This window comes from Pseudorasbora parva, chromosome 16 (assembly GCF_024679245.1).
Source record: "Pseudorasbora parva isolate DD20220531a chromosome 16, ASM2467924v1, whole genome shotgun sequence".
Taxonomy (NCBI): Eukaryota; Metazoa; Chordata; class Actinopteri; order Cypriniformes; family Gobionidae; genus Pseudorasbora; species Pseudorasbora parva.
The window spans coordinates 21,714,955-21,742,153 of NC_090187.1; the positions used below are offsets into that span (position 1 = coordinate 21,714,955).

The 27,199-nt window shown below is 36.5% G+C and overlaps 1 protein-coding gene across 1 annotated transcript in view; it reads right to left on the reverse strand.

Moving 5' to 3' along the window:
- Window positions 1-1,009: 1,009 nt before the first annotated feature.
- relt (RELT TNF receptor) overlaps window positions 1,010-27,199 on the reverse strand; it is a 34,107-nt gene continuing 7,917 nt past the window's right edge. The window contains exons 2-11 of the mRNA XM_067419562.1: window positions 17,861-17,935; window positions 16,667-16,759; window positions 15,907-16,091; window positions 15,677-15,729; window positions 14,558-14,812; window positions 7,703-7,783; window positions 7,537-7,615; window positions 5,389-5,625; window positions 3,136-3,307; window positions 1,010-1,578 (exon numbers count right to left, since the gene is read on the reverse strand). Coding sequence (XP_067275663.1) covers window positions 1,567-1,578; window positions 3,136-3,307; window positions 5,389-5,625; window positions 7,537-7,615; window positions 7,703-7,783; window positions 14,558-14,812; window positions 15,677-15,729; window positions 15,907-16,091; window positions 16,667-16,759; window positions 17,861-17,902 — 1,209 coding nt within the window. The 5' untranslated portion in view covers window positions 17,903-17,935 and the 3' untranslated portion in view covers window positions 1,010-1,566. The remainder of the gene's footprint in view (window positions 1,579-3,135; window positions 3,308-5,388; window positions 5,626-7,536; window positions 7,616-7,702; window positions 7,784-14,557; window positions 14,813-15,676; window positions 15,730-15,906; window positions 16,092-16,666; window positions 16,760-17,860; window positions 17,936-27,199) is intronic.

Below are 27,199 nucleotides of genomic sequence, written 5' to 3' on the forward strand. Positions count from 1 at the left end.
TCGAGCATCTGATGTTGTCACATCACGTATGGTCTGTTTTGACCTGGGCTGAATCCGGAACAGCCCCCTATACCCTCAAATAGATCATTCTTTGAAGAGACAGCTATTTGTAGGTGTCCGAAACCATAGTCGACGACTGGACGTCATCGAGTGTACTCATTCAATCCCACATCGGACACTGAGTGTCCCAGCAGTTCCAGTAGCACAGTAATGCAAATATTTATCTTGAACTCTGCCATGGAACTAGCATGTATACAGCATAGGCTACACCTAAATTAAACAATTTAATATTAAATTAAAAAGGACTTTATACCTGGATATTACGTTGGACCAGAGCGGGTTGGAAATGTATGTATGATTGATTCAGCTGGGGGCGCCATCTTCTGGTCAACGCGGTAATTCATTCAGTGTGCGACTCTTATACTGCATATGGTGGGTAGCTGTTGAGCGTACATTGGTTGTACACTAATTATTGCAGTGCATTGTGGTATTGAATGAGTGCACTTAATAACTTCCACTATGGTTTCTGACACCACTACAAATGGCTGTCCCCTCAAATAGTGCCCTATTCAAGGATATAGGTGTCGTTTTGTCCGGTCTCGTTTTTGTGAAGTGGATGTGTTACACCATGTTTTTGCTCTGTATCCTGTGGATTATAGAATTAAAAGACTATTTCCTTGCATTCTTTTTGCACTCTGTATAGCACCCACCGTCACAGTTGTTAGTTTAACACATTTACAGTTCATTTGATGAACTGTGTCGTCTAATATAATGGCATTCACACACATTCATGGTCTTGGGTTGCTATACATCAGACTTGTAGTATAAACATCACATAAAAGACATTCATTTTAATAGCAAAGATTTTAAGTTGGAGAATTAATGTAAACCATCTTTGCTTACGTGAAAATATATACATTGTATATGTATATACAGTACTGCAGTTTGAGGTACTGGTGTATTAGCAGAATACTTATTTTTTATTAAACAATAAGATATGTAAAAGAAATTGACAGTTGTATGCAGGTTTTTTTTTAATCGTTATTAAAAAACAAGGTGTTTGCAAACTTTTGACCATGACTGTACATATATGAAACTCATATAAAATCTTAAATACTAAAAGACAAAACTACAGAAAGAACAAAACAAAACAAAAAAATTAAAACCATAAAAACATGTAAATCAAACTAGTTTCTCATAATACTTCTTAATGTTTTCTAACGGTAGAGACCGTCTCTCTGGCGTTTCATTGTTCTTAGTGTTAGTTTTGATTGTGCGACAAGTCAATCGACAGCAGAGGCTGCACGCAAGACATCTTTAGTGTCTTGTGAGTAAATGCCCTTCAGTCTCCTATTATCTGCTAGTAGAGAAAGAGCTTATTGTATTTTAATAAAATAGTTCTATGACTTATGCAATAAATACGAATGTTTTCTAAGGTCTTGAATTCAAGGCTCCTCAAGGTGAATACTGACATCACCGTCACACATCTGCCCTGATCAGTCGCCTACTGATGATGTCATCTGCATGAAGCTTGCGTCCTGTCAGTGGATGTCCTTCTCCAACCTTTCAAATGTTCATCTGAGAAAGAGGGAGAGAGAATGAAAGAAGTGGTGAGAGATTAGCAACATGAAATAAAGGATATCCTGGCCTTACATTTGTCAAAAGAAAAACATTTGTTGGTTCACAAATGCAAACACATTTCCAGCCACCAGAGGGCACCAGGCAATATCATTTTATCCCGATTGACTGACTCAGCATGACCTGAACCAGTGGAAAAACTTAAACCAGTCTCCAAGAGGAAGAGGAAAAGGAAAGAGGGTGAGCGGAGGACAGCTGAAAACCAAAAACAGATTTGTCACCGTATTCATCCAAACATAAATAACCCTGTATGGACCACATTATGATATATATATATATATATATATATATATATATATATATATATATATATATATATATATATATATATATATAATACTTTTTCCCTGTTCATTTTCATTGAATAATTATATTTTTCATTGACAATTATATATTTAATTTATTCATAAATAACAAAATAGTACATAATTGTACCCATTTACATGTCAATGAAAAAAAAAATATCAATACTGATATAAATAATCACTTAAACTACCATTCAAAAGTTATTTTTTGGAAATAAATTAATACATAATAAAGCAAGGACAAGTAACAGCAACAGGACAAGTAACAGTAAAGACATTTATAATGTAAAAAAAGTAACAAAAATTGTAATAATATTTCACAATATTACTGTTTGTACTGTATTTTGGATCAAATCAATAAGTGAGTCATATTTTAAATAAGCTTATCGACCCCGAACTTTTGGAGGTGTGATTATCAGTAGTACGATTGAGACCATGCTACTTATTGCCTATTAATGCACAAGCGACACTAGGCCATGTGATTGATTCAATGCATGATGCATGACTGATTAAATGTACACTTGCAAATGTCTACCAAATACATAAATGTAACAGAAATATTTCATTATTTCATTATTACATGTTACATTTGTTTTATTTATCCAAAGCACTTGTTTGTTACCTTTAAATACTTCAAACTTTGCTAACCATGCTGACCTTCAACAAATTTGTGGCCACAATCACATCACATTAGAGAAAGTAAAACTAAGTTTAAATAAAACAGAACCATGTGACTTCATAAAAATGATAAGCAATTGAATAGTGTTGTTCTGTGTGTCAATTATAAATACCATGAGGCCACAAGGGATGCCAAGAGCAGCTGTAAAGATGAATTGTGAAGAAAAGCCTTGAGGTATTTATGTAAATCCCAGGAGCTATTGATAGTCAATGCCCCACAAATTCTTATGCAAGAGGGCAAATTGTTAGGTAACAAAAACTGACCTCCCCTCAATGCAACTGAGGTTGTCTAATGTCTACAGTGTGACTAAGTGATCTGAGTGTTTCCCATTCATTGATTGATGATAAATGCACCAGACTTCCTGTTAGGATTTTTATGCATGACTTTAGACAATGAATTTTAGGCCAAGACCATAATGAGAGAGAGCAGGAAGAGGAAACTACAAATCAAAAACAAAGCAAGCCAAAGCGATGTTTGGAGCAATATTCCTGTTCCTCATGTTTGGTCACTCACCTCATGTCTACATTTTGAGGAGGCGGGGTTAGAGGAGGAGGACACGCCCAGCAGTGAGCGCTCTTCGGCCGGCTCAGTGTGGCCACTGTCCATGGAGTCGGTATCGCTCAATTCCGGGTGGGTCACTTCCTTAGGAGCTGACTTCATTTCTGGGATCTGAGCAACTTGGAACCTGCCATTCACACACAGGTGGCACAGAGGTCAGTGAGTGCACCTGATTCGTCACTGTGAGCATAACTGGGTGTGTACGTGAGAATGAGATCTGAATTACCATCCCAAACCAACACAACTGATTCATTCAATCATCGTGATTTATAGGTCTGCTCCGAAACGTGAGTGAGTTACCTATTGTCTAGACATGCTGCTAACTTCTAAGGCAGTATACTAAGTGAAATGGAAGGTAATAACTCCATATTCTAATAATTAACACAGCACACAATATTGGGTTAAAAAAACAACAACTACATCACCTATTTGTTTTGCTAATATTAACCCTTTACTCTGCTATATTGGATGAATATTTTAGCTTCAGTGCATTCTGGGATCCAGTTGTTTCTGTTAACTAAAACTTAAAGGGATAGTTCACCCAAAATCATCTTTTGCTCAGCCTCATGTTTTCCAAACCTGTATGAGTTTCTTTCTTCTGTTGAATACAAAATAATATATTTTAATAATTTGTCGGTAACCAGACCCTTGACTTCCATAGTAGAAAATAAATAAATAAATATGGAAGTCAATGACTTCCATAGCACCTCTCAACTGTCTGGTTACAATTTTTTTTATATCTTGAGTGAGTAAATAATTAAACATTTTTGGGGAGAACTATCCCTTTAAACTAAAACACTAGAAAGGGATTTTCGGTATGTAATAAAATACAAATATTAGATAAAAAACTTAAAGGGGTACTTCAGTGTTGGGAAGATGAATTTGTATTTAAACTGGGTCATTCATGTAGTAGAAATGTGAAATTATTTTTGAATTTGGTCACTTCTAGACTGAGAAAAGCCAGAAAATATATTTTTGGCTCATGTGGTTGAAAGACAACAACTCCCATAATGCACCTGCTTCGCTGCCCTACGAGGCCACTCCCAAAGCCACTGCTACTGGATAACCCCTAGCGTTGTGTTCATTTTCATAAAATAATTTTGTTCATTTAGAGAACTGATTTACAATTAACCGTTAATCACATGGGAAGTCTGAAAGTGTAATCTGGGTAAACCCAGCTTGATCTGCTGGCGATTTGATTTTTCCCTGCAGCTCAGGCTGGAAACCTGTACATTCATTTATCCTGTTTCTGTCACACTTCTGCAGGAACCAATCACAGACTGGCTTTTCTACCTGGCTCACTATTTGCGGGTTTAACACAATGACGGATAGAGAAGGATGGATCGATGCCCATTGATCACGCGTCTTGTGGTCTAATTGGTTGAAGGATTATCCAATTGCGCACAGAGTCATTTGAATTATGCTCGTTGATAAGGCATCTTGAGGTGATAGCCAGACTAAAAGTGTTTACTAGATGTTATGCTGTGTTCCAGGCAATCCATAACCCGCGTTTTTTTCAACCATCTACCGTAAAAATGCACTGGAACGGCCGTTAAACCCGTGGCTTCCCACCCTCGACTTCCCACCCGTGAACTTGTACTAGATCGATGTTCTCCCAGTTATGAGTTTTGACATCACATAGCCTGCAAAACAACCATGGCAGCCCCTACGGATGCGGTGTTTATGGAAGTCATACATTAAAAACTAAATCGGAAATGTTATGCATTATCAGCAGCTTTTCTAGCATTAGCTAGTTACCAGTCCATTGAGTGGAAGAATAAATTAATACCAATATATATCCAAATAATGCTAAATAAAAGGTATAACAGAATCTCTTGCCTTATGCTTTTCTTGCCTTGCCTTATTAGTTTCCCTCAAATAAGCAAAGTAAGCACCTTTGGTGGTAGAAATGATTGTAAATGAGCATTCAGCCCCGTATGGTTCGCCATGCTTTGTTTACATCTAGCTGCCACAATTCCTTTGGCGGGACTTTGCCTGGAACGCTACAAAGTCGTGAGTTGTGGATTAGGCTCAAAAAAATCCTTGGAATGCAGCATTAGAACAGAGTTTCGGTATGTTTAATTAAAAAAATTAAAGCTAAAACCATATTTCCCATGTTTCAATTGCAACAACAAATTTGCTATTCAATTAAAGCATTTCTTCTCAGATTCACATCATTTTATATTTTACATTCTATTGTTTTCTCACCTTCCTACAGACAGGATGGTGACCTCCGGCGCCTTGACCACGTTAATGGGGCTCTTGTGCGTATCGGCGGGGAGCGCCAGGGCGGGCAGCAGCAGCTCGGGCCATTTCTTCTGACTGCAGCGTGAACAGCAGAGCCCGGAGCGTGAGGCCAGCCCGTTTATAGTGTGCAAATGATGCTGGTGGCTACACAGCCGGGGCAACGAACGGAACTGGGAGAAATGAGGAAGAGCCGGAAATCTGACAAAGAAACAGACATAGAGAGAGTGACTTACAAGTTGTTATCAGTAATTATGTGTATATTTGACAATATATATATATATATATATATATATATATATATATATATATATATATATATATATATATATATATATATATATATATATTTAAAAAAATCACATCTTAGATAGTTTATACGCTTTTTATATACATAAAGGGACCAGACCATGATGAACATAGACAGTTTGTGAACCCTATTTTGTTATATAACTAACTATAGCAAAAAAGCCTATATTTTTAGCACATAGAAATGTCCTAAACTTCTAAAAACAACTTAGCAACCACATAGCAACACCCCCAAAACTACCCAGAACACCTTAGCAACACCCTAAACAAATTTAAAACACCATAACCACATGGCAATGTCCTAAACTACATCTTGGCAACCACATAGCAAAGCCCTAGCAACATGGCTGTGAGTTTTCCAAACACTTTTATCATACCAATGAAACATGATTCTTGGCACACAGAAAAGGGCATATATTCTAGCAGTTCTTAATTCTAACAATTCTAACAGTTCTTAAAATAAGTCTTGGAACTTGGAACATACAAAACAATGTACTGATTTATTCTGTGTATAAACCGAAATACATTCATGGAGTCTTGATAAGCACTCGCCCCCCCCTTCCATAGTTCCATTGTGATGATGTCAGAGTCGCCTGAGCTTGTGACAGCTGTATAACGCAGCACTCTTGGCTTGCAGAAAAGGGCCTGGAATTAAAGGAGCCTGGAATTAAAGTAAACTCCTTTGATGTGTTTGACGTTATAAAATTATGACTGGATGATTGTGGTAAAATGTCAATAAATATATGCACAACTGTCTATATATAAATCTACAATAAAGACCAAAATATGTCTTCAAGAGACTCTTGAAGATACTGCAGTTGGAAAATTAACAAGCACTTACTTCTTGATGATTTATATGCTTGTCAGTGCAATAATTAACACAGACACAATCTCTCCCTCAGCTCTTCTAACACTACATTGATTCTTCACTAATGACTATACGAAAATGAGCTTCATCTTCATCTGAGCTAATGGAAAACTGCTTCCTGTTTCACAACTGGGAATTCCTCTCTGAACTCTAGTCCACAAGTGAAGTGACCATTAAGACAATTCATTACAGCTGGAGATGATTCATGCAACAATTCAAGTGTGAATTTTCAACTACACACTACCGTTCAAAACATTTCTAGAATATAAATCATTTGCAACATACATGATAACATTACTATTGTCTTTATTGTCCTTTTGAATGCATCTTTGCTGAAAAAAGGATTTACTTTAGTGCTGTCAAATCGATTAATTGCGAATATTTATTTAATATATGTTACTATGTAACATTTATTTTAAAATATCTAATCCTTTTGAATGCATCTTTGTGGAAAATATCTGATCCTATCTGATCCCAAACTTGAATGGTAGTGTACATGTTTCATAGTTTAAAACCTTATAATTATCACAAATACTAAACAATGCATGACTTGCGTCTTTTTATCAAGGATGCCTATTTTTTTATACTTCTCCAGAACTCCCTGTTGTGAAACATAGTATATGGAATATTTATTGCAAAGAGTATAAGGAACTAAACTACAATGGATATTTTTTGTTATAGGTGAAGTTTCACAGAGACTGACTCATATGTGATGCTGTGTTGACATAATGACTTGCCCTGTGTATTATTAATGTGCAAGGAAACTGCTAATACATCCCATTGTTATAGAGAGAAAAATATATTGTGTAAAAAATACAGCTGGATTTTGCCCGTTCGGTTTTATTTTAATTTTGGACTCTGAATGCTGTTTGTGAGTTTTTAAAAGTGCTTTTTGACATCGGCGTAGATGTGTACGTTTGCATGCGTGCTCTTACTTGATGGATGAGCTCTTGTTAAGGGCCATCTGTTTATCTTCATATTCCTGCAGAAGTTCTTCCAGAGCAGCAGCGTTTTCTGTAACGCACACATTGAGACGCAATAAGACTTTTTTTTTCAGTGTGATGTAAGGGTGAATTAAATGTGTCGAGAAACATCACACACCTTTCTTCTCGGTGATAAGCCGCACCAGAATGCTTATGGTGTCTTCATTGGGGTCATCAACGATATATGGACAAGAGTTTGCTGAGGAGACAGAGCAAAGTTTATAGTTTTCTACTATATCTTATATCAGGGTCTTTTATTTAGAAGCCAATCTAAAAAAAGGAAATAACTAGCCTTTTCTCTTTACCTTTTCTACTTTTTCTCTTTTCCCTCCCTTTTCTGTTTTTTGCTACTCTGCGAAATATCCAAATCTTTGTATTTAGGGCACTTTTTGCGTTTCTTTGCCTCTTCATGAAAGATCGCTTCCTTTACTCCTCAGCTATAAGTCGCTTTGGATACTTCACAGCAGTGTTTGTATTGTTAACTAAACTATTAAAATTAATTTTCGGTAAATGAAATAAAGATGAAATTATATAAATATTACATGAAAAACTTTGCTCGAAAGCTTGAAAATGAGGATGAGAATAGTGTCTAACAACTAAAACCATAAATAATTATCAAAATGATTAAAACTGATTATTAGAAAAAGAATATTCAAAAGCTAAAAAATAATAATGTTAAAAGCACAAAAATACTCATTTTAATTTAATTAACTTAAACTAAAAGAAAACTAAAGTTATACAAATAAAAGCTGATTCAAATATTGATAAATACTATAATATTCTATCAATAAATCTAAAACAACACTGCTTTACAGTATCGAGAATTTCATAGATATTTTTGGTGAGTGGTGACATGGTCTTGACCGGTTTTGTGAGATTCACAGTGAACAAATCTTACTTTAAGCTCAAGCATTATTTAAAACTCTCCTGTGGGTGTGTATTTAGATTGTCATGATGCCGTCCCATCATTAAGGGCTATTTTTAAAAGAGTTTAACAGCTCAGGGAAGCCGTCCTCATTAGTCACATCCACATTAGTTACAAACATGCTAATTCAACATGAGTCACCGGAGACACAGAAGGATTCATATGTCTTTATGCTAATGCTAAACTCTGCAAATTCCATCTCTATTGTGAATCTACTGGATACAGAAGGCTCACTGTGCACAGTGCGCAGTTAACAGTGGTCTCTATGGTAACGGGCTATATCCCAGAGTTCCACAGTGAGGCAGCTGGGGATGTTGAGAAGAGCTCACTCAGCACTCTGCTATATTCACCCAGAATAACCGTCAGCACTACAGCTTGGCTTTATCATTCTGACCAACAAAAGACACTTTGTTAGAATCATATTCATGCACAACTACTGAAGCCCCAGAAAGTGTCTGAACACTTCAGTTACACTTAAACATATCAAAATATGCAAGTGTTATTTATTGTCAAGAAAGACATCACAATTTTCAAGCAAAACATTTGACAGTAAGAAGTCAGTACAGTTTGAAACGATAAAACAATAGACTGAATGTTGCAAATGAAGACAGTCAGTATTGTGTGACTTTGTGTTTGTTTGTGGTTAGTGGATCATGTTGATATGAGGTTTCCTCTGCTAGGACATCTGTGTAAATGCGGGGAAAACTGACTTCATGCATCCATTTCATATACCAATGTGAATGTAAAATGTCTAAATACACTTATTTTCTCCTTATGCTCACTAAGTCTGTATTTATTTGATTTAAAATTATAATATTTAATAAAACATTATTAAATAATATGTAATAAAACATCATTAAATACAAATATTTTTACATAACTGTTCTCTATTGTAATATATTTTAAAATGTAATTTTTTCCTGTGATGCAAAGCTGAATTTTCAGCATCATTACTCTAGTCTTTAGTCACATGATCCTTCAGAAATCATTATTATGCCGTGTCATAATTTTGTGGAAAATTACACATTTCCCCCCTAAATATTCTTAGATAAATAGAAAGTGCAAAAGTTTAAATGATTTTTTTAAACATTAGAAATATCTTGTCACTTGAGATCAATTTAATGCATCCCTGCTGAATTTGCCCTCACCCGGTGGCCTCAGGAAAACAGCGAATAGTGAGCAAGATGCATTTAAGCGGGTAAATATAGGAGAAATATGGCAAAGTTACTTAAATGTGCCACACTTCCTGCTGCCAGCAGGTGCCGCTTTGACTATAACTGAATATAACTGTTGGTTTTCAGATTTTGTATCAGGTGATTTATTTGCATGTTACTTGTGTATATCGAATTACATACTGTGAAATGTGAAATGTTGTGGGAGGGGCGCGTTGTTGAAATTTTGTAGGGGGCACTAAAGAGGCCTTTAGCCACACCTAATTCTGAAACCTAGCCTGACAAGCCAGACCCACATCAAGATATTTGGTCTGGGAACTCACCATTGACAGGGCTCAATCTGAGGGGCGGGATAAATGGTTGTCTTTCAAACTCCCTCTGCACACAATTGGATAGTGCTACAAGCCTACAACCAACCATAGCAACGTGAAGCGGAGCTAGTTGACAGATTAAACTTTCGCCGTATCCAGTCGGCAAAACTCCGAAAACATCTTTCCTTTGTAAGAATGACTTCAGTGCAATTCTTACAAAGTTTCTCAGTTTCTCAGAGAAAAGCTTAACTCCAAGTCTTCCAGAGTGGCGGTCAAAGCCGATTCGAAAGACCGCCGTTCGCCAGTTTCTTTGTTTACAAGAAGCACGTTGAACTCTGTCATTATGTTAAGTCCCGCCCATTGACTCTATAAACGATGTGACTAGACTGACCAGAATTTGTTTTTTTCCAGCTCAGAAGTCTATTGAGAGTTGCTAGACGACACTGGCTGAAAATTAGATTTGCTACCGCTATAGGGTGCATCTAGATTTCTAGGCTATCTGAAACCAGTTGTAAATTTTCGCCACTTCTGACGTGTGTCCAAAGTTTCATAGGTTTTTGAGTGTGTTTAGGCCCTTAAAAATGTGACTTATTTCAAAGAAGAAGAATGATAGGCCGAGCAATTACAATAGGGTCCTCACACAATTGGTGCTCTGGGCCCTAATTATCACTATAATGTTATATATTATTGTATGCAAATACAATGACCATTACATCAAACCATCTTGTTGTGAAGTTTCTCAAGTCTCTAGCCTACTAATTTAAATAATCTTTTGTTTCTTCATATGCATCCCAATATATCATACTGTATGTAATATATAATTTTGCTATTTTAAAATAACCAGTGCAAAATCGTTGTACAACTGATTAGTTAGTGTGGCTCTGAGGTTATTCTATCTGTGTGTTTATCAATCTGTTGCAGACAGCAAAATCATTACCTGCCAAACTTGACATATGTATTTCAGAAATGTCTCATCTAATGTCTTCACTCTAGTTTCCAACTTGCGGTGAGCCATAAAAAGGCTATGTTTAGCTCTGTCATTATATTGTACGGTAGACCTATGGTGCTTGTATTTTCTAAAGCATCCATGGGTGATGCATCTTTATAGCTTTATCTCAGAACAACAAAGTCATCGATGGCAAAAGCATAATACACATTATACTAAGAGAAACTGGCCTAACTCAACTATAAGTACATACTGCACCAGACCTTGTTCAAAGCAAAGCTGATAAACGAATGCTAAGACATCTATTAGAGCTCTCGCTGATTCATCTCACAGCAGAAATGTGTAATCCCTATATATTATTTTACGGTTACACTGAATTATTGAAATGCAGTTCAAGGTAGAAGTGTTCTCCAGCTCTTGAAAGCAAAGTGCTTATGTAATCATTGCTGCGACAAAAAAAAAGTGCTAAGAAAAGACATTTAATTTGGTAATGCACCGTCAGAAATCAACTGGGAACACTGATTTAACAACAGTGGATTGAATGCTGCATTCTCCCTGCAAACGTCTTCACTTTGTCAAACGATTTCGACCCCATTACACCCCAGGGACCTCCATCATCCTCTTTCCTCTGGATGTCATCACCTGCTCTATGAATCCTGGATCTTTCAGACTCCAATTGAGCCAAGACTTGTATTATTAATCACCTCATGTTCGCCTCATGTGCACCATGTTCCCAATGTTTCTTACATAAATGGAGCACAATGTCACACAGAAGGCTATTTTCTAGTATGTAAGAACACTTAAAATAGAAGGTTCACTTGGTGGGCTTGCGGTTTTTTAGTAGTTTAAGTGCTCGCCTAGGTCTACGTGAATGATATGTAGTTGACACTGACCACATCAGAACTAGTGAACAGTGTAGTGACAGCAGTTACAGAGCCCTACACGCAGAGAACAGACTGAATTATTGATCTAAGGAAAGAAGATACAGAGGGAGTGTCATGCTGCTCAAAGATAGATGAAGAACGAAGAGAATGCTTTAGGAAACGCATAGCAACACCCTGGCAACCACCCACTACACTCTAGCATTGAGTTTTGCACAAGTAAAGCTATATCGCTATACTGTGCTGCTATTTTATAAAACAATAATTATCTCACATTTTCACATACAATTCTACTTTACATGATGGTTAAAGTCATCATGAAATCAAGATTGATAATTCGTTTTTAACGGAATAGTATTTCAGTATTTATTATTAATGATTTATCAGTGCATTATAATCATTATATATATTTTTTAATTCATGTGCCCTCATAATCTTTTAATCAAAATAACTTCAGTATAACCCTCTTTGAGTGACATCACTCTCTTCTCTGATGACGTGTTTACTGGCGGGAGGGCGGGACGACCCGTCACTCACATGAGATCGACCAATAGACCTATTTTGTGTCTGCGAACAGCGATGATGGTTTTTGTGGTCGGAGCCTACCTGGTGGCAGAAAATGCAAAAAGTAGCAATCTGTGGAACAAACGGAATAAAAGAATAAAAAGTACATTTCGTATAAAAGCACATTATATCTCACAATTCGGACTTTTTCCCCCCTGCAAATCTGAGTTGATATCTCAGAATTCATAGAAGGATAAACAAAATTGTGAGATATACTGTTATTCTGTCTATTTTCCTCAGAATTGCAGGTTTACTTTTTCCCCATCAGAATTGTGATGTAAACTCACAATTGCGAACTGGGAGACAAACACGCAAATGCAAGAAAAAGAGTCAAGAAAATGTTATAGGCTATGTTTTAAATACTATTACTGTAACTTCTATGTATGCATGTCCCCTATGAACTGCATATGAGTTCAAAATCTTAATTTGTGTTCTACTGAAGAAACAAACACATCTACATCTTGGATGACCTGGGGGTAAGCAGATAAAAATCTAACTTTCATTTTTGGGTTAATATTCACTTTAACTTCAAAGGGTGTCTTCAACGACGGAATTCATTTTCCTCCACTTGTTACCGCTATTTTTCTGCCACCACTATATGCACACAGCTGCAAGTGACATAACTGTCACATCTGCTCCAAATTGGTCTATAGCAATCAAACATCCAATCAATTTCCCATGGTCAAAATCAAGTCTTGCCCTATATTTGTTCTTGTTTGAGAAGTCGTTTCCCACTTACTGTACACAAGTCACAATAGGAAAGTAAAATCTATCGCAACTCCCATTTAATACCGACATTAACGTTAGCCTTTAACCATCATGCGCAGCTTCTTGTGGCTTATATAATTAACTTCCTTTTGTGCTTCTTTCTTCTAAACACAAACAATAGGTCACTGACATCCTGAGCAAAACCCCAAATCCCGCTCTGCTGCTCTGCTTATTCAGCTGTAAACCATGCTGTGATTATTGTGTTATTTACTTCGTTCCTGGAGACTTTCCTGCTTTACAGGCAGAACCTGAATTATCATATGCTAGCGTTACTGTAGTAGATGACACACTGAGCTCATCGCAACAGCTGCGGCTCCACCCACTGATTCACATGCATACAAAGGATATGAAAACACTGTGTTCTTATTTTGTACAGTGATTTTATTTAGTTTCCCTCCAAGGACGTGGGTTCAGTTTAACAATAGGGCCTTTGTTGTTACTGATTTTAGAAATCAAACTCAGGTGAGGTGATTTAAAGGGACAGCAGCTACATATCAAGATGCTGGATGCTTGCATCATTAATATGGGTGTATACTTGACTTTCAGATAAGGTTTCTTTAAAGAGTTCATATTAAATTTGAGATGACAAACACTCACAAATTAACTCAAAATATCCTCAGCAGTCCAGAAAGAACTGCAAAAACAACTCATTCTAAACATTTCTAAACTAGACATTAAATGAGTCCATTTGAATAATTGACCACTCACCAGTACAAAAAATTAAAAAAAAAAATGATGAAACATAGTAATACAAAAGTAAATGATGACTCTTTTTGGTATGTAATATATGTAATTTTGAGGTACACTACAGCTGCAAAGTTTGGGGTTTGTAATTTTTTTGTTTCTGAAAGAAGTTTTTTGTGTACTGACTTTTGTGATCAAAAATACAGTAAAATCTGTAATATTGCAAAACAAGTTAAAATACCGGTAACTTTTCTATTTTAATTTATTTTAAAACAATTTATTCCTGTGATGTCAAAGCTGAATTTTCAGCATCATTACTCCAGTCTTCAGAGTCACATGATCCTTCAGAAATCACCAAAATATGCTGCTTTGCTGCTCAAGAAATATTGTTGTGCTGCTTCATATTTTGTTGTGGAAACTAGGATAAAAAAATTTCTCAGGATACTTGAATAGAAAGTTCAAAAGAGCCCTATTTATTAGAAAAATAAATCTTTTGTAAGATTATAAATGCCTTTTTTTGTAAGTTTTTATCAATTTATTACATTTTTGCTGAATAGAAGTGTTTCTTTTAAACAAAAAAATAAAAACAATTACTGATCAATCCCAAACTTCAGATTTCTTAAATTCTTAAATTCCCTAGTTCTTTCTAAATGCAAATCTTTATGGACATGCATAGTGATCTAATAACTGTTTCCTTTGCTGTGTACGAGTGTGTATTGTACCTTCTTTCTGTGGAGTGGCAGCTTCTGCGTCAATGCCCTCTTTCTCTGCGTTGCAGCGGTAGCCCTTCTTCTTGAGCAGGTTGCAGATGAGAATTCCCAGCAGCCCCATCACACAGAAGATGGGCACTAGTGCAAACACAGCATACTCTGTGCTCTTCTCCTCTTGATTTAGAACATTGGTGGAGTTTGCACCTCCCACTCCAGACCTGTTAGGGGTGCTCCGAACAACGTTCCGTCTTCGCCGGCTGTATGGCTCTGGACATTGAACACGTGACATAATTAGGCTACTTATAAAACAGATGATTCCAACTTTGATGGATGAGTGTGTGTCTGTATATATATATATATATATATATATATTAGGGCCGGGACTTTAATGCGTTAATTAAGATTAATTAACTACGCGACTTTAACGCGTTAATTAATTACATGAAAAAAATAACTAACATAATTTTAACCACACTTATTATTGCACCGCGGAACGTTTTTCAATGAATGAGTTTCGACGGACCGATTATACTGTAACACCAACTAGCGCTCACCTCACGAGTCACGACAACAACAAACCATAGTGAACATGAACGAAGAAGCTGATGAGACCGCTTTGCTTGGCCCCGTGGATGGGACATTTTGTTTTAAAAAACAAAAGGATGGAAGCGTCGACAAGAGCATGGTTGTGTGCAAGCTATACAACAAGGAATTAGCATATCACCGCAGCACATCGCGCCTCAAATATTACAAATATGCTTTTGCTACACTTAATGGCAAACATTGCACTGGTCTGCTGGTCTGAAATAAATAAATAATATTTTGTTGATTAAGCTTATATATTGAGTAATTATTCAATGGTATACTAAAAATCCATGTGAAAAATGACTTCTCATTGTTCCAGGTCAAATATTTATATGCAATTAAAATGCGATTAATTTCGATTAATTAATTACAAAGCCTCTAATTAATTAGATACATTTTTTTAATCGAGTCCCGGCCCTAATATATATATATATATATATATATATATATATATATAAAAATGTATATATGACCCATAAAGACCCATGCAGCCACAGTGTTTGTTTGTGAAATGACACTGATGTATGAAAAGCTAAAAACACTTACTCCTGACGCAGGCGTGGAGGGTGGAGGACTTCCGTTTAGCAGCAGGGTAAAACCTGAAAAAAAGGTCAGTTCAAAAATACGCCCACTATGCACTTTATTCCACTTTGGAAATTTTGTGAGCCTATGAAAACACATCTGCTAGGACACCAAAGTGACGCAATGATGAAGACAAAGACTGAAATCAAATGGACAAAATAATAATAAAATAATAAATATTTTTTGTTCTTTACCCAGGAAGGCATCCTCCACACACAGCGTCAGAGTGTGAGGTCGGTGCGGTCGAGATCCAGCGGTTGAGTCCGCCGCAGGAGATATGTGGGCGGCACGGCTCAGTGTCATGGTTATCAGAGAAGGTGCCTGCTGGGCAAGTCTGGCACAATCCGGCTTCACCTGGATCCTCAACTTCCCCACAAGCCTTAAAGAAACAAATAGACACACTCAGATGATATAATCACAAAAAGTGTGAAAGAACAAACTGTTTCGTCTCTTATAGAGTGGTGTCAAATTAGAGAATAATAAATTAAGCTATTTTTGAAAATTCATATACATACACATGCATGCATTTCTAATATAAAAATAATGTTTAAATATAATAAGTTTTATATATTTGATAATTTATAAACATAATTTATACAATGATAATAACTGTACTGCAGTACAGTTTTTAAAGTATGTAAACAACTGAATACATTTTTTTATGGATAATTTGTTTGGAAATGTATCAAATAATAAAAAAAAATAATCATGAAAATAACATGATGCAAAAATGTCTATATATATATTAATGCAAAATATAAATTGCTGAGATTCACCCACAAATCATTTTAAGTTCTGTGGTCATACTGGAACAGGGACATGTGAGCTTGAGTGAGTGAGCGAGTGTGTGTGTGTGTGTGTGTGTGTGTGTGTGTGTGTGTGTGTGTGTGTGTGTGTGTGTGTGTGTGTGTGTGTGTGTGTGTGAGTGTTTTTTTTGGAGTTGTTATCTCTCACCGTGGTGGGCTCCTGCCCGGCTGGACAGAGCGAACACACACACCCGTCCTCCCACCGACACTGCGCTGCTAATGTCCCCCATAACTCCAGCAGCTATAGAGAGACACAAAAGAGACCAATCAGTGTTAAAAACAAACACACAAACAAACCTGCCAGTAAGGATCAAGCCAAAACTAAATGGTTCATGAATGTAAGAACAACAAAGTGGGTAAAATACAATGTAGTTTGAGGCAAGACTACGGGTGAAAGGGGTAAATATTTTAACAGATATCACCATACTTTCACCAGTTGATTATTCACAGGCAAACTGGCAAATAATGTATTGTCTGATTAAATAAATACACATGACATTTGCATACATTTTCAAAACAGAAATTTAAACATAAGCCAAATCCACTTCATTGACGTATTAGAGTTAGAGGTTTCTACAGAGCAGATTTTGGTTATCTCTTTTTATTACTCTATAAATCAGAAAGAAACAAAACTTATATAAATTAAATGTTATATAAATCAGGTGAATGATATATAAACAAACCCTTCTGTAAAACCTTCAGAATATAAATAGCAATAAATCTGTGAAGTTTGATGTATGTAAAGCTGTTGAAATAGAGATTTCTGTCTCAGTGCAGGAGAAAAAAAATACCTCATGGCTTTGAAAGATATGTACTGTAATCGAAATCTACAGATGTGTATTAAAACATACTTAAATGTGTATTTTGGATGTTTTGGACTAGTTTGTCATGTTATGGAAGCGAAACAGCCCAAAATCCCGAAATTGACAAGTGCGTGAGAAACATTGGGTTTGCCAATTGCAAATTGTTTTATTGTAGCATGGTATGGTGTAGCCATTTTAAGTCTATTTTAGTACGGAATGGCAGGTTCTTCATTGGCTACATTGCAGGTTCTCCGTGCAGTGAAGAAAGGAAAATTTAGAGAAGTGTGAGAAGAGACAAAGTGTTCTGAGAGAAATCTCACTGTAATAGCCCTCATTCATCACTGTCGGCTTAGGCACACTGCAGTAATCACACACACACACACACACACACACACACACACACACACACACACACACACACACACACACACACACACACACACACACACACACACACACACACACACACACACACACACACACACACACACACACACACACACACACACACACACACACACATTAACGAGCATACTTACAATCAGACAGACAGGGGCAGAGCAGTAAAGGTGGTTCTTCATCTTCTTCAAAATATTCTTCTATACTCATGTAATCTGAAAAAAAGACAGGAACTCAATGACACATGCAGCAAATATAACATCATCCGCGTCAGCAAAAACCACCAAAACCTCACGATGCCAGAGACAGGTAAACAGCACTTAGACTCTCTTGTGATGCACACATCATGGGTTTGTATGCGTACAGAAGTGATCTATAAGCTAAAGAAGGATATAAATAGTCAGCTGAACTAAAGCAGGCCTGTGGTTTCGGGCAGCACTGGTTTACTTGGCCTATTTTTAGGCCAAATATGCTCAGTCAGACCAGAAAGCACTTACTGGATCGACTAGAGCAAGAGAGAAAAATTAATCTCTGATGAGAAGGTTATGAAGACATACTGAACTATATCATCACTGTTTTAAATTACTCAAAAAGCCTAAGCTCTCATTCCACCTGGTTCTCAGACCCTGCTCTACTCAACTGAAATGAACTGGATATCAAAAGGAGACTTCAGCTGAAATCTCTTGCTTCAAATATTCTGTTTCAAAGGAAACAACCAGTAATATTTCATGTCTTCTCTAGAGTTTAAAAAGAGATCTCAAAAGGTGCTTGAATGTGAAATCAAAAGTCATCTTAATATTAAGTAAAAATAAATAATTGCTTTATTTTAGAGATATCTATTAAATTTGCTAAGCCTGAAAGAACATTCTATTATTTATTTTATTCATAGATAGTTTAAGACATCATAAGAACTGATTGATAACAATAATGAAAATACAAATTATTGGTGTCAAATTGATTTATCATGATTAATCGCATCAACATAAAAGTTTGTATATACTGTATATATATATATATATATATATAAAATAAAAAAACAATACAAAAATATACTAAATCTCTATAATAATAATATTTATTTAACCTATTAAAAATAAACCAAACCTTTCAACATTTCTAAAAATCAACTTCATTATCCAGTTTCAAAGTGGATGCAAACCAAATGAATGAATAAAAGCATAATTTCTAACACAACCAAACAACTGTTGACCCACACAGACAGGTGCTGACTAACAGCCACACTTACCCCAGAGTGTCGCTGTGCTCTGTTGCCCTAGTAACAGCTGAGGATGCTCTGCTCACTATGACGACGCCCGCTCACTGTCCCACTGTACCTGTCTGCATAACGCTGTCATTCCTTATACTGCCACTCAAAACCACGGCTCCTCCCACCACCCGAAAGAGGCCCCGCCTCCATTACCACAATCCTCCAAACGCATGAGTTTACTGGTGATTTACACATTGTGGTGGAGAGGACTTTTTCTAACTAAATGTTTTCTAAACCCTAGTTAGGAATATAAAACATGAATGAATAAAAACAGAATAGCTGAGCTCAGACAGCGCGTGTCCGTCTGCAAGCTTTGACATTTTGGCCCACGCTGGTCTGTGCTGTCACTGGTTTTAACACATGAATGCTGCAAATGCTCAATACCTACACTAACAACGAAAATTATTATGCAAAGATAGCCACGACACTCCTATCAACCAATCCGGTTAAGGATACAGAAAAGGATACAAGGATACAAAGGATTTGATTACATTTGCATAATTGATTCTGTTATTTTCCTGTTTATGACTGTGAAGCTGCTTTGAAACATTGAGTAGTCTCTTGAGTAAGTACTTATTTCGATATGAATGTGTGTAGTATGAATGTAATCCGGACGTACTACATTCACCATGTTGTCATTACCTACCAGGATAATTTGCTTCGCGTCACCTCCATTCACAAATCTTCTCCCGTGGCCCCATCTCTTATGAGTACAGTAAATTCTGACTTTTTTTGTCACATACTTTTTTTTGCCTACTAAATAGTAGGGAACAAGGGAAGTATGCGATTTCAGATGCAGCCAAGCTGTATTGTGTATAGCATAAATAAAAATTACTCGACTAAATAAGGGTCTGTACATCATTATTTTCAATCAATAAATTCCCTACTGTGGCGAGGTGAACGGGAGCGAGTGAGACCGGGATGTGATTGCGAAGGAGCGTCACCTGCAAGCCACACCAGTCTCGAGTTCTCTCACGTCCCTCGCTCGTTCACCTCGCCACACCTACATTTCTTTCCCACTAAATAATGTAAATATTAATTCATATATAGAAATATTAATTCAGTGTTGAATAAAAGCAGCTTTTTCAGGGAAGGAAAAGACATTGGGCATCTAGAATCACCTTATATTGGTTTGAAAAACAACCTGTCTTGCTAAATATAAGTATTCACCCACATCGGTTTTAATTCATACTTCTAAAAAAATCCACAATCTTTCAATACATGCAAATAAATACATGAATGAATGAATGCAACAAACAAATGAGTTTACAATTTTGGATACAAGCATCCAGTCGCCCTTCTTGATGACAGGGCTTTTTGAGAGAAATGTTCAAAGAATGAACAAACCCCCACCTCTTCCTCCGCCCTGGCTGCCCACCCACAAACCACCACACAGAAATGGCTTTCCTTCGCATTTCAAGATCAGCTGCCAGTCAGACGTGCTTCATGCCTGCTTAAATTTAGCTCTTTCATTAAAAAGCAATAAAGTCCCAACGAACAGTAATTACAGTTCTTGCAGCTCTATCGCCATACTGTCCGGTTCCCCGTTCGGTGGCTTTGGAAGCGAATGAAAAACGGCATGAAATAAATAAAACAACAACAAACATAAAACAATCACCTAGAATTATCCATTTTAAGATCTCTCATCTTACAAAATGGAAACGATGAAGAAGTTGCCCTGGACTGACTTCTGGAAGCGTGGCGTTTTGCAGTTTAGGCCATCCTTAAAAATATTTTGGTTTGCAGTAACAGTAAAAAATTTTAAAAAAAGGGTCGGTAGGTAGGTCAATTTTTTTTTTTTTTTTCAAATTTTAATGTAAAAAAAAAGTAAATTTTTGATGATGGTGATTATGTAGGTATGAATTTAAACTGACTGGGTCTTCAAGCCGTGCCTTCGGGCGCATAGGCTAATTGCAGGCTATATAGACCACAAACAAATTGAAATATTTGTCAAAAACATGTTTATTGCATAAATTTCAGGTGCATTCATTAAGAAAAGGTTCCAACCACCGCTAGCTGTCATTGACTCAAAGCTGTCAACCCTCCCTTTTTTCCTGGGTTTCTCACGTATTTTAGCTCTTTTCCCGCTATCTTCCCGTTTTAGTATTTTCCAGTGATATGTATTGTATATGATATGTATATGCATTCCTATTTTTACGCTCGATTGTGTTAACTCAGAACACGCAACTATCTGTGTCTCTGAAGTGGCTTGCACTTGTTGCTAAACCAACGCATATGGTGATATAGACTAGTGTATTTGAATATTAAAAATATTTTTTTATTTTTATGAATTCAATTAATTAAGCAGCTATAACCTTCTCTTTACTGGTAAATATTACAGTAAACAAACATCACAGACAATGGCGAGCATTTTTTTCAGACGTTATTTTATTTTTGTAATATTATGTATTGTCTCTGTTTTTTTTGAAGAGACACTGCCCCTCTTTCCTCCTTCTTGACAGCCTACATTTAGAATAATAGCTTTGATTAACATTAATGATGAAAAAGGTTTAAAAATCGTGATTGTTTTTCCTGCGGTCGAGCCACAGCCATTCACTAAATCAGTGTTTCCCAACCTTTTTTCAGTCAAAGATCAATCCTTTTTAAAATTACAAAAAAAATTCAATCAAGAGTAGTGAGTGATGTCCTTATCTTTTGTTTGACAGACAGCAGTAAAGGCTACTGCCCCTTTAAGACCTAATACAGGGATATGCTCGTCTTTCTCGACTGTATACAGTTCACAGGCATCAGACTATGTCTGCTTGGATACTCATGAAGATCGACATGTTGACATACTTTTTGTGTGAGTTTGTCCGTTGAAGTGCAAGACCTAAAGAACTCAATATTTGCGCGCTGTGAGACGTGCGCGCTTTTGGACGAGCGCAGAGACAGCCTCTCACACTGCAGAGTTCTCATTCGCGTCTTCTGGCGAATATACTGGGTGATGACGGCGAAATGACTGGTCATACGGCAGCACTCGCATGCATTGAACACAGTTTACAAAGATAGACCGTTTTGCCCACGTTTTTCTTTTATTATCGCTGTTGTAGTGTAGCCTGTCTCTGAGGAGACAGCACGTGTATCCATCGACAGAACTTTACATAAAGCATTATTTTTCAAGTTACAACCAGTGCCGCCACGCGCTGCGGTCGAGCAAAACACACGCTACCCATAGGAAAGCGTTATGACAACGATATTTCAGACTGACAGAGACAAGTAATGATGAATGTTGAGAGGGGCACTTTTGATTAATTTTCAAAAAGGGCAAGGGTTCAAACACCCCAAAGCCCTCCCCTCTGCAGTGCACTTGCCTGTGTGTAACGTGTCCATGGTCCTGACTCCTGTCACGCAATGCGGCGAAATCTCCGACAGGGCTATCTAACGTTACAGTGAATGAGAGAATGAGCCGAAACGAACGCACGTGTGCAGGCCATAGACAACCTTAGTGTAAACATTGATGACGTCACGGGTTTTTCTATAAAATAAAGAACGTAGCCTTCGTATGTAACTTAGACCTGCCTGCAGGCAATTTATATATTTATAATACTTACTAAGATATATTCATATTATTTTATTACTTTTGTATTAGATGCTTGAAGAGTAAAAAAAGAAATTGGTCGGTCTTAATGCAAATTTACAACCGGTAAGTCGGTCGGACTAAAAGGGAAAAAAAAAAAAAATTGAGTCGGCCCTAAATTGACAGGGTCGGTCGGGTTACGGCAAACAAGAATATTTTTAAGGATGGCCTTAAGTCCTGCCAGCATGTCGCTCCAGGATCTAAACCGGAATCAAGCCATAATACAAGACAAGAGAGAGTTTCGGTATAAGAGTAGGGTTTTATTCTGTAGCCAAACGTTCAGACTAGAAACCACAGTCTAGCCATCGGCTTGACTGACACTCTTGTTAAGCTTTCAGAAGTATCGATTAGCTACAGCCAAATAAATAGAGACAGGCATCAAATGCAATTCTGCTCGGGAGAAAAGTGGCATGGTTTTGCTTGGCTTACTAAATCTCAGCTGAGCTTGTAGATATCTTTAAAAAACTAGATGGCGTTGCTTGTCTGAGCTATTATGATCTTATGCATTTGCGAAGAGTTTCTAGGTTATTTACTTGCCCAAGTCAAACAAGTTCACCTTCAAGTCTAGATGATTATAATAATAATAATTGGTTACAATTATAAAGTGCATTTTTCTAGGTACTCAAAGCGCTTTACATATGGAAGGGGAGAATCTCCTCAACAACCACAAATGTGCAGCATCAACCTGGATGATGCGACGGCAGCCATATTGCACCAGAACGCCCACCACATAACAGCTGATTGGTGGAGATGAGACAGAGAGATTAAGCCAATTAGTAGAGGGGGATGATTAGGAGGCCATGATGGACAGAGGCCAATGGACAAATTTGGCCAGGATGCCGGGGTTACCCGTACCCTTTTTCGAAGGACATCCTGGGATATTTAATGACTACAGAAAGTCTGGACCTTGGTTTAATGTCTCATCAGAAGGACAGCTTGAGTCCCTCCATTAATGTAATTTAATATTGTTTTTTATATTCTCTGCATAATTACTCTTAGAAATCCCTGCCCTTTTCAACAAACTGCACAATTTGAGGTATCATTTGTGTCTGTAGCATACTTTTTAATTTTTAAAGGGATTGTTTACACAAAAAAGACAATTCTGTCTACATTTACTCTACATTTACTCACCCTCATGTTCATTCAACCCTGTATTGTTTCCTTTCTTTTGCCGAACACAAAAGATGATATTGGATAAATTTAGGACACCTTTTGACTCAATGAATGTACCCCCACCCCACCCCCTCACATTTATATGAATGAATTCAAGCCACGTGAGCTTGTCTTTCAACTTCTCAGCAAGTTACCGCACTGACATGTGCCATACCACCACGTGTCACTTTCAGTTCACACTTTGAAAGTTCAACAGTCTTTCTTCAAATGCCCACCAGCCTGATTATGCTGACAAATTTAGCCTGAGATTTTAATAGCCAGACACTTTCCATTTTCCTACCCATATTTTCAATCCCTCCGTTTCTCTGTTCCTTCAAATGAACTGACCACCGTTTGCTTCCAGATGCTAACAGCGTGCTATGTTGTATGTCCTGCAAGTTTCAAAATACGTGCCAACCACGTGCTGCGGCCAGTCACCACAACAATCCCTCTGTCACCAGGGTTAAGGAACGTTATGCAACAATTACAGCGTCCAAAGAGGGACACACACATTACACCGAATAACAAAAACAAAAACAAAAAAGTTTCTGCTCATAAAGCTGTTTTGGGCATCATTTTATGTTGCTTATGAACAAAATGAACATCCAGAGCTATGGTATAGTGAGCAGGAAAAGGCAAGGGATTATGGTCCATGTGCATTATGTGGTTTTTTTGCTGAATCGAGAATCGAATCGATTCACACTCCTAACACTAAAGCTATAAGCGAGCCATTCATTGTTGAATCCTGCGGCGAACTGTAAACACTGTGACACTATCAAAACATCACTCTGAGGATCTCGATCAGCCAACATCATAATTTGGATAGGACCATCTATTCATCAGACCAATTGCAGACAAAATAAATATGTTCTGGAAACAGTCACAATTTTAAATTAGCACTTTCATTTGGTAATGCAGGAGCCATATATATATATATATATATATATATATATATATATATATATATATATATATATATATATATATATTTTTTTTTTTTTTTTTTTTTTGTGTAACAGTTTATTTATGTATGAAATGTTTTTTTTGCACCTGGAGAATATGCACCTAAAATGGTACATCTAATAACACGGGCAGAACTGTTTTTCAAAAACAAGTAAGAATTTGCTAATAGCTTTTAATCAGTGTTAAAGAGATTGAAGTGTTAAATTAAGTGTTTTGTTCCTTGTTTGGAACAGGTCTCATGTTCCTGTTGTGGACCGTTTGCTGTTATAAGACGAGGTCACTGAGGCACAAACATGATTATGGGCCATGTGCATCATTCTACTGTGGTTTCTGCTGAGAAAAACAGAGGAAAACCAATTATTCTCTTGAGATGAAACATCTGCCTGTTCAAAATAAGGCCCTTGATGTCATACCTAAATAACAGTTGCCAACAACCATTCTGGAAAAATACCTACAAAATGGCTATTATCTGCTCCCATGCACAAGAGATTTAACTATTCATAACCACTATAGATAGCGTAACGATAGCTGTTTTCGCCATTATGATTGTGTCATACATATTAGATTATGTATATATTTAGCTTTGTTTGTTGTTTACTCAGTGTTGGGAGAACTACAGTTTTGATTGTTGACAATGAAGCTACCACTGAAGCTACCTACACAATATGTGCAATATATACAATAACTAATATAAAATATGATGGCAAAGTTATGAAATGAATGTAAAATGGTGCACAGGGTCTCAAACAAATTGATGTCATGCACAAGAAAAATAAAATAGCTTGTTACTGGCAAAGTACACTGCATGTACTTATATTGTTTACTGTATTAAATACAAGCTGGTGGCACCCATGTTGATACTGATAATGTAAATTGACACAGTGAGAAATAACGTCATCAGTGTAGGATTCCACCCTGACTGGAATCTGACTGACAGGCAGACATCACTACCTGTAAAGGGAATAGACTTGATGTCTATTTGCAGATTAACACAGTGTTCAGGCAGCATTTCACTATATCTATAATCGCAAAAGAGAAGGAAAGCATTTAATATTCCTATTTGAAATTTGAAAAAACAAACAAAAAAAATAAATAAATAAAGAAAACAAGTAAGAAGTCAATCGTAAGATGCGACTTGTAAAACAGAACTTATATAACCCACAATCACGATCACAGGTGAGATCATTCTGGCAAATAAATATCGATTAAATCCATAATGTTAAGCGCTTTTACTCAGCCAACAACTGAGATACTTACAGCTTCATCTGGATAAGAGAGAGATGGTGTCACTGTAAAATGCAAACAGCCAAACCTTTGTGAAACAGAAGTGAGACTAATTGTATTGAATGTGCAAACGTGCATATATTAAAGCTGCTGTCAGTAACTTTTTTTTGTGTTCAAGATTTACAAAAATTATATAATGAGAATGTACAACATGAATCCATTTTCTAAACCGTGTTTTTGTCTTACCCTGAATCATTATGGTACACTTATAATAAGTATTTATATTGGGACTATTTCAGGCCAGACTGGTAGGTACCGCTGCGGAGGAGCACATTCCCCGTGTGATCCGCCATAGACATAAACAGAGAGAAGTAGCTCCGGCTGCAATGTTCCTCCGCGAGACGCATGCAGTTCTGTTTATTAACCCAGAGTGCAAAAAGTTACGGACTGCAGCTTTAATATTACTGAAAAAAGTACACTTAAGATTACTTAAAAAGTGTTGTTTAACAGTAAAAAGTACCCTTTGTAATAACAAAAAAATATGAGAAAAAACTTTTCAAACAAGTTTTACTTTAAAGTGCATTTTAAATAACATTTGAATAATCTTTTGCTGTGCTTTAAAGTGGACATATTTTGATGTAAAGCACATGTACATGATTTTAATTTGAAGAGTAATTACTTTTAAATGCACTAAATTGCTAACTTTATCATTACAATTGTCCTAACATATATATTTAAATACATAACATAAGCTTTTAGAGTAATTAAAATATTTGTATTTTACCAAATAATTACTGAAATTATTTTAAATAATTGTATTTTACCATAAATGTTTGTCACTACATTCGACAGTCCACTTTAATCTTATTTCGAAGACAATAGAAGCAATGATACATTTCCAAGATACCAACTATACTTAAGTCAAAAAGCTCTCGATATCAAATAATTTAACTTTCATTAAATAGCAAATACCATACAATTAAGTGTCTGAAATCATTAGGCTCAGAATATTTTTTCCAAGTATATTATTTTCTCTAGTTTACTTTTTCACAAAACAATGCCTGCTGGAAAGCAAGAAAAAGTAGAAACCTGGAGGGAGACAAGCTCATTTCACCATTTTTGAAATTAAATAGAAGGGAAACACTTCCTTATTAATAAAAGTGTGGAACAATTCCTGTTCCTAAAGGGGAATTCCATTTTCTCAGTCCTGTAATTGCAGGAATGTTAAATGCACCCATATGCCAGAGAGAAGTTTTGGACACTTCTTATGGAATATATTTACACATTATAATCTGT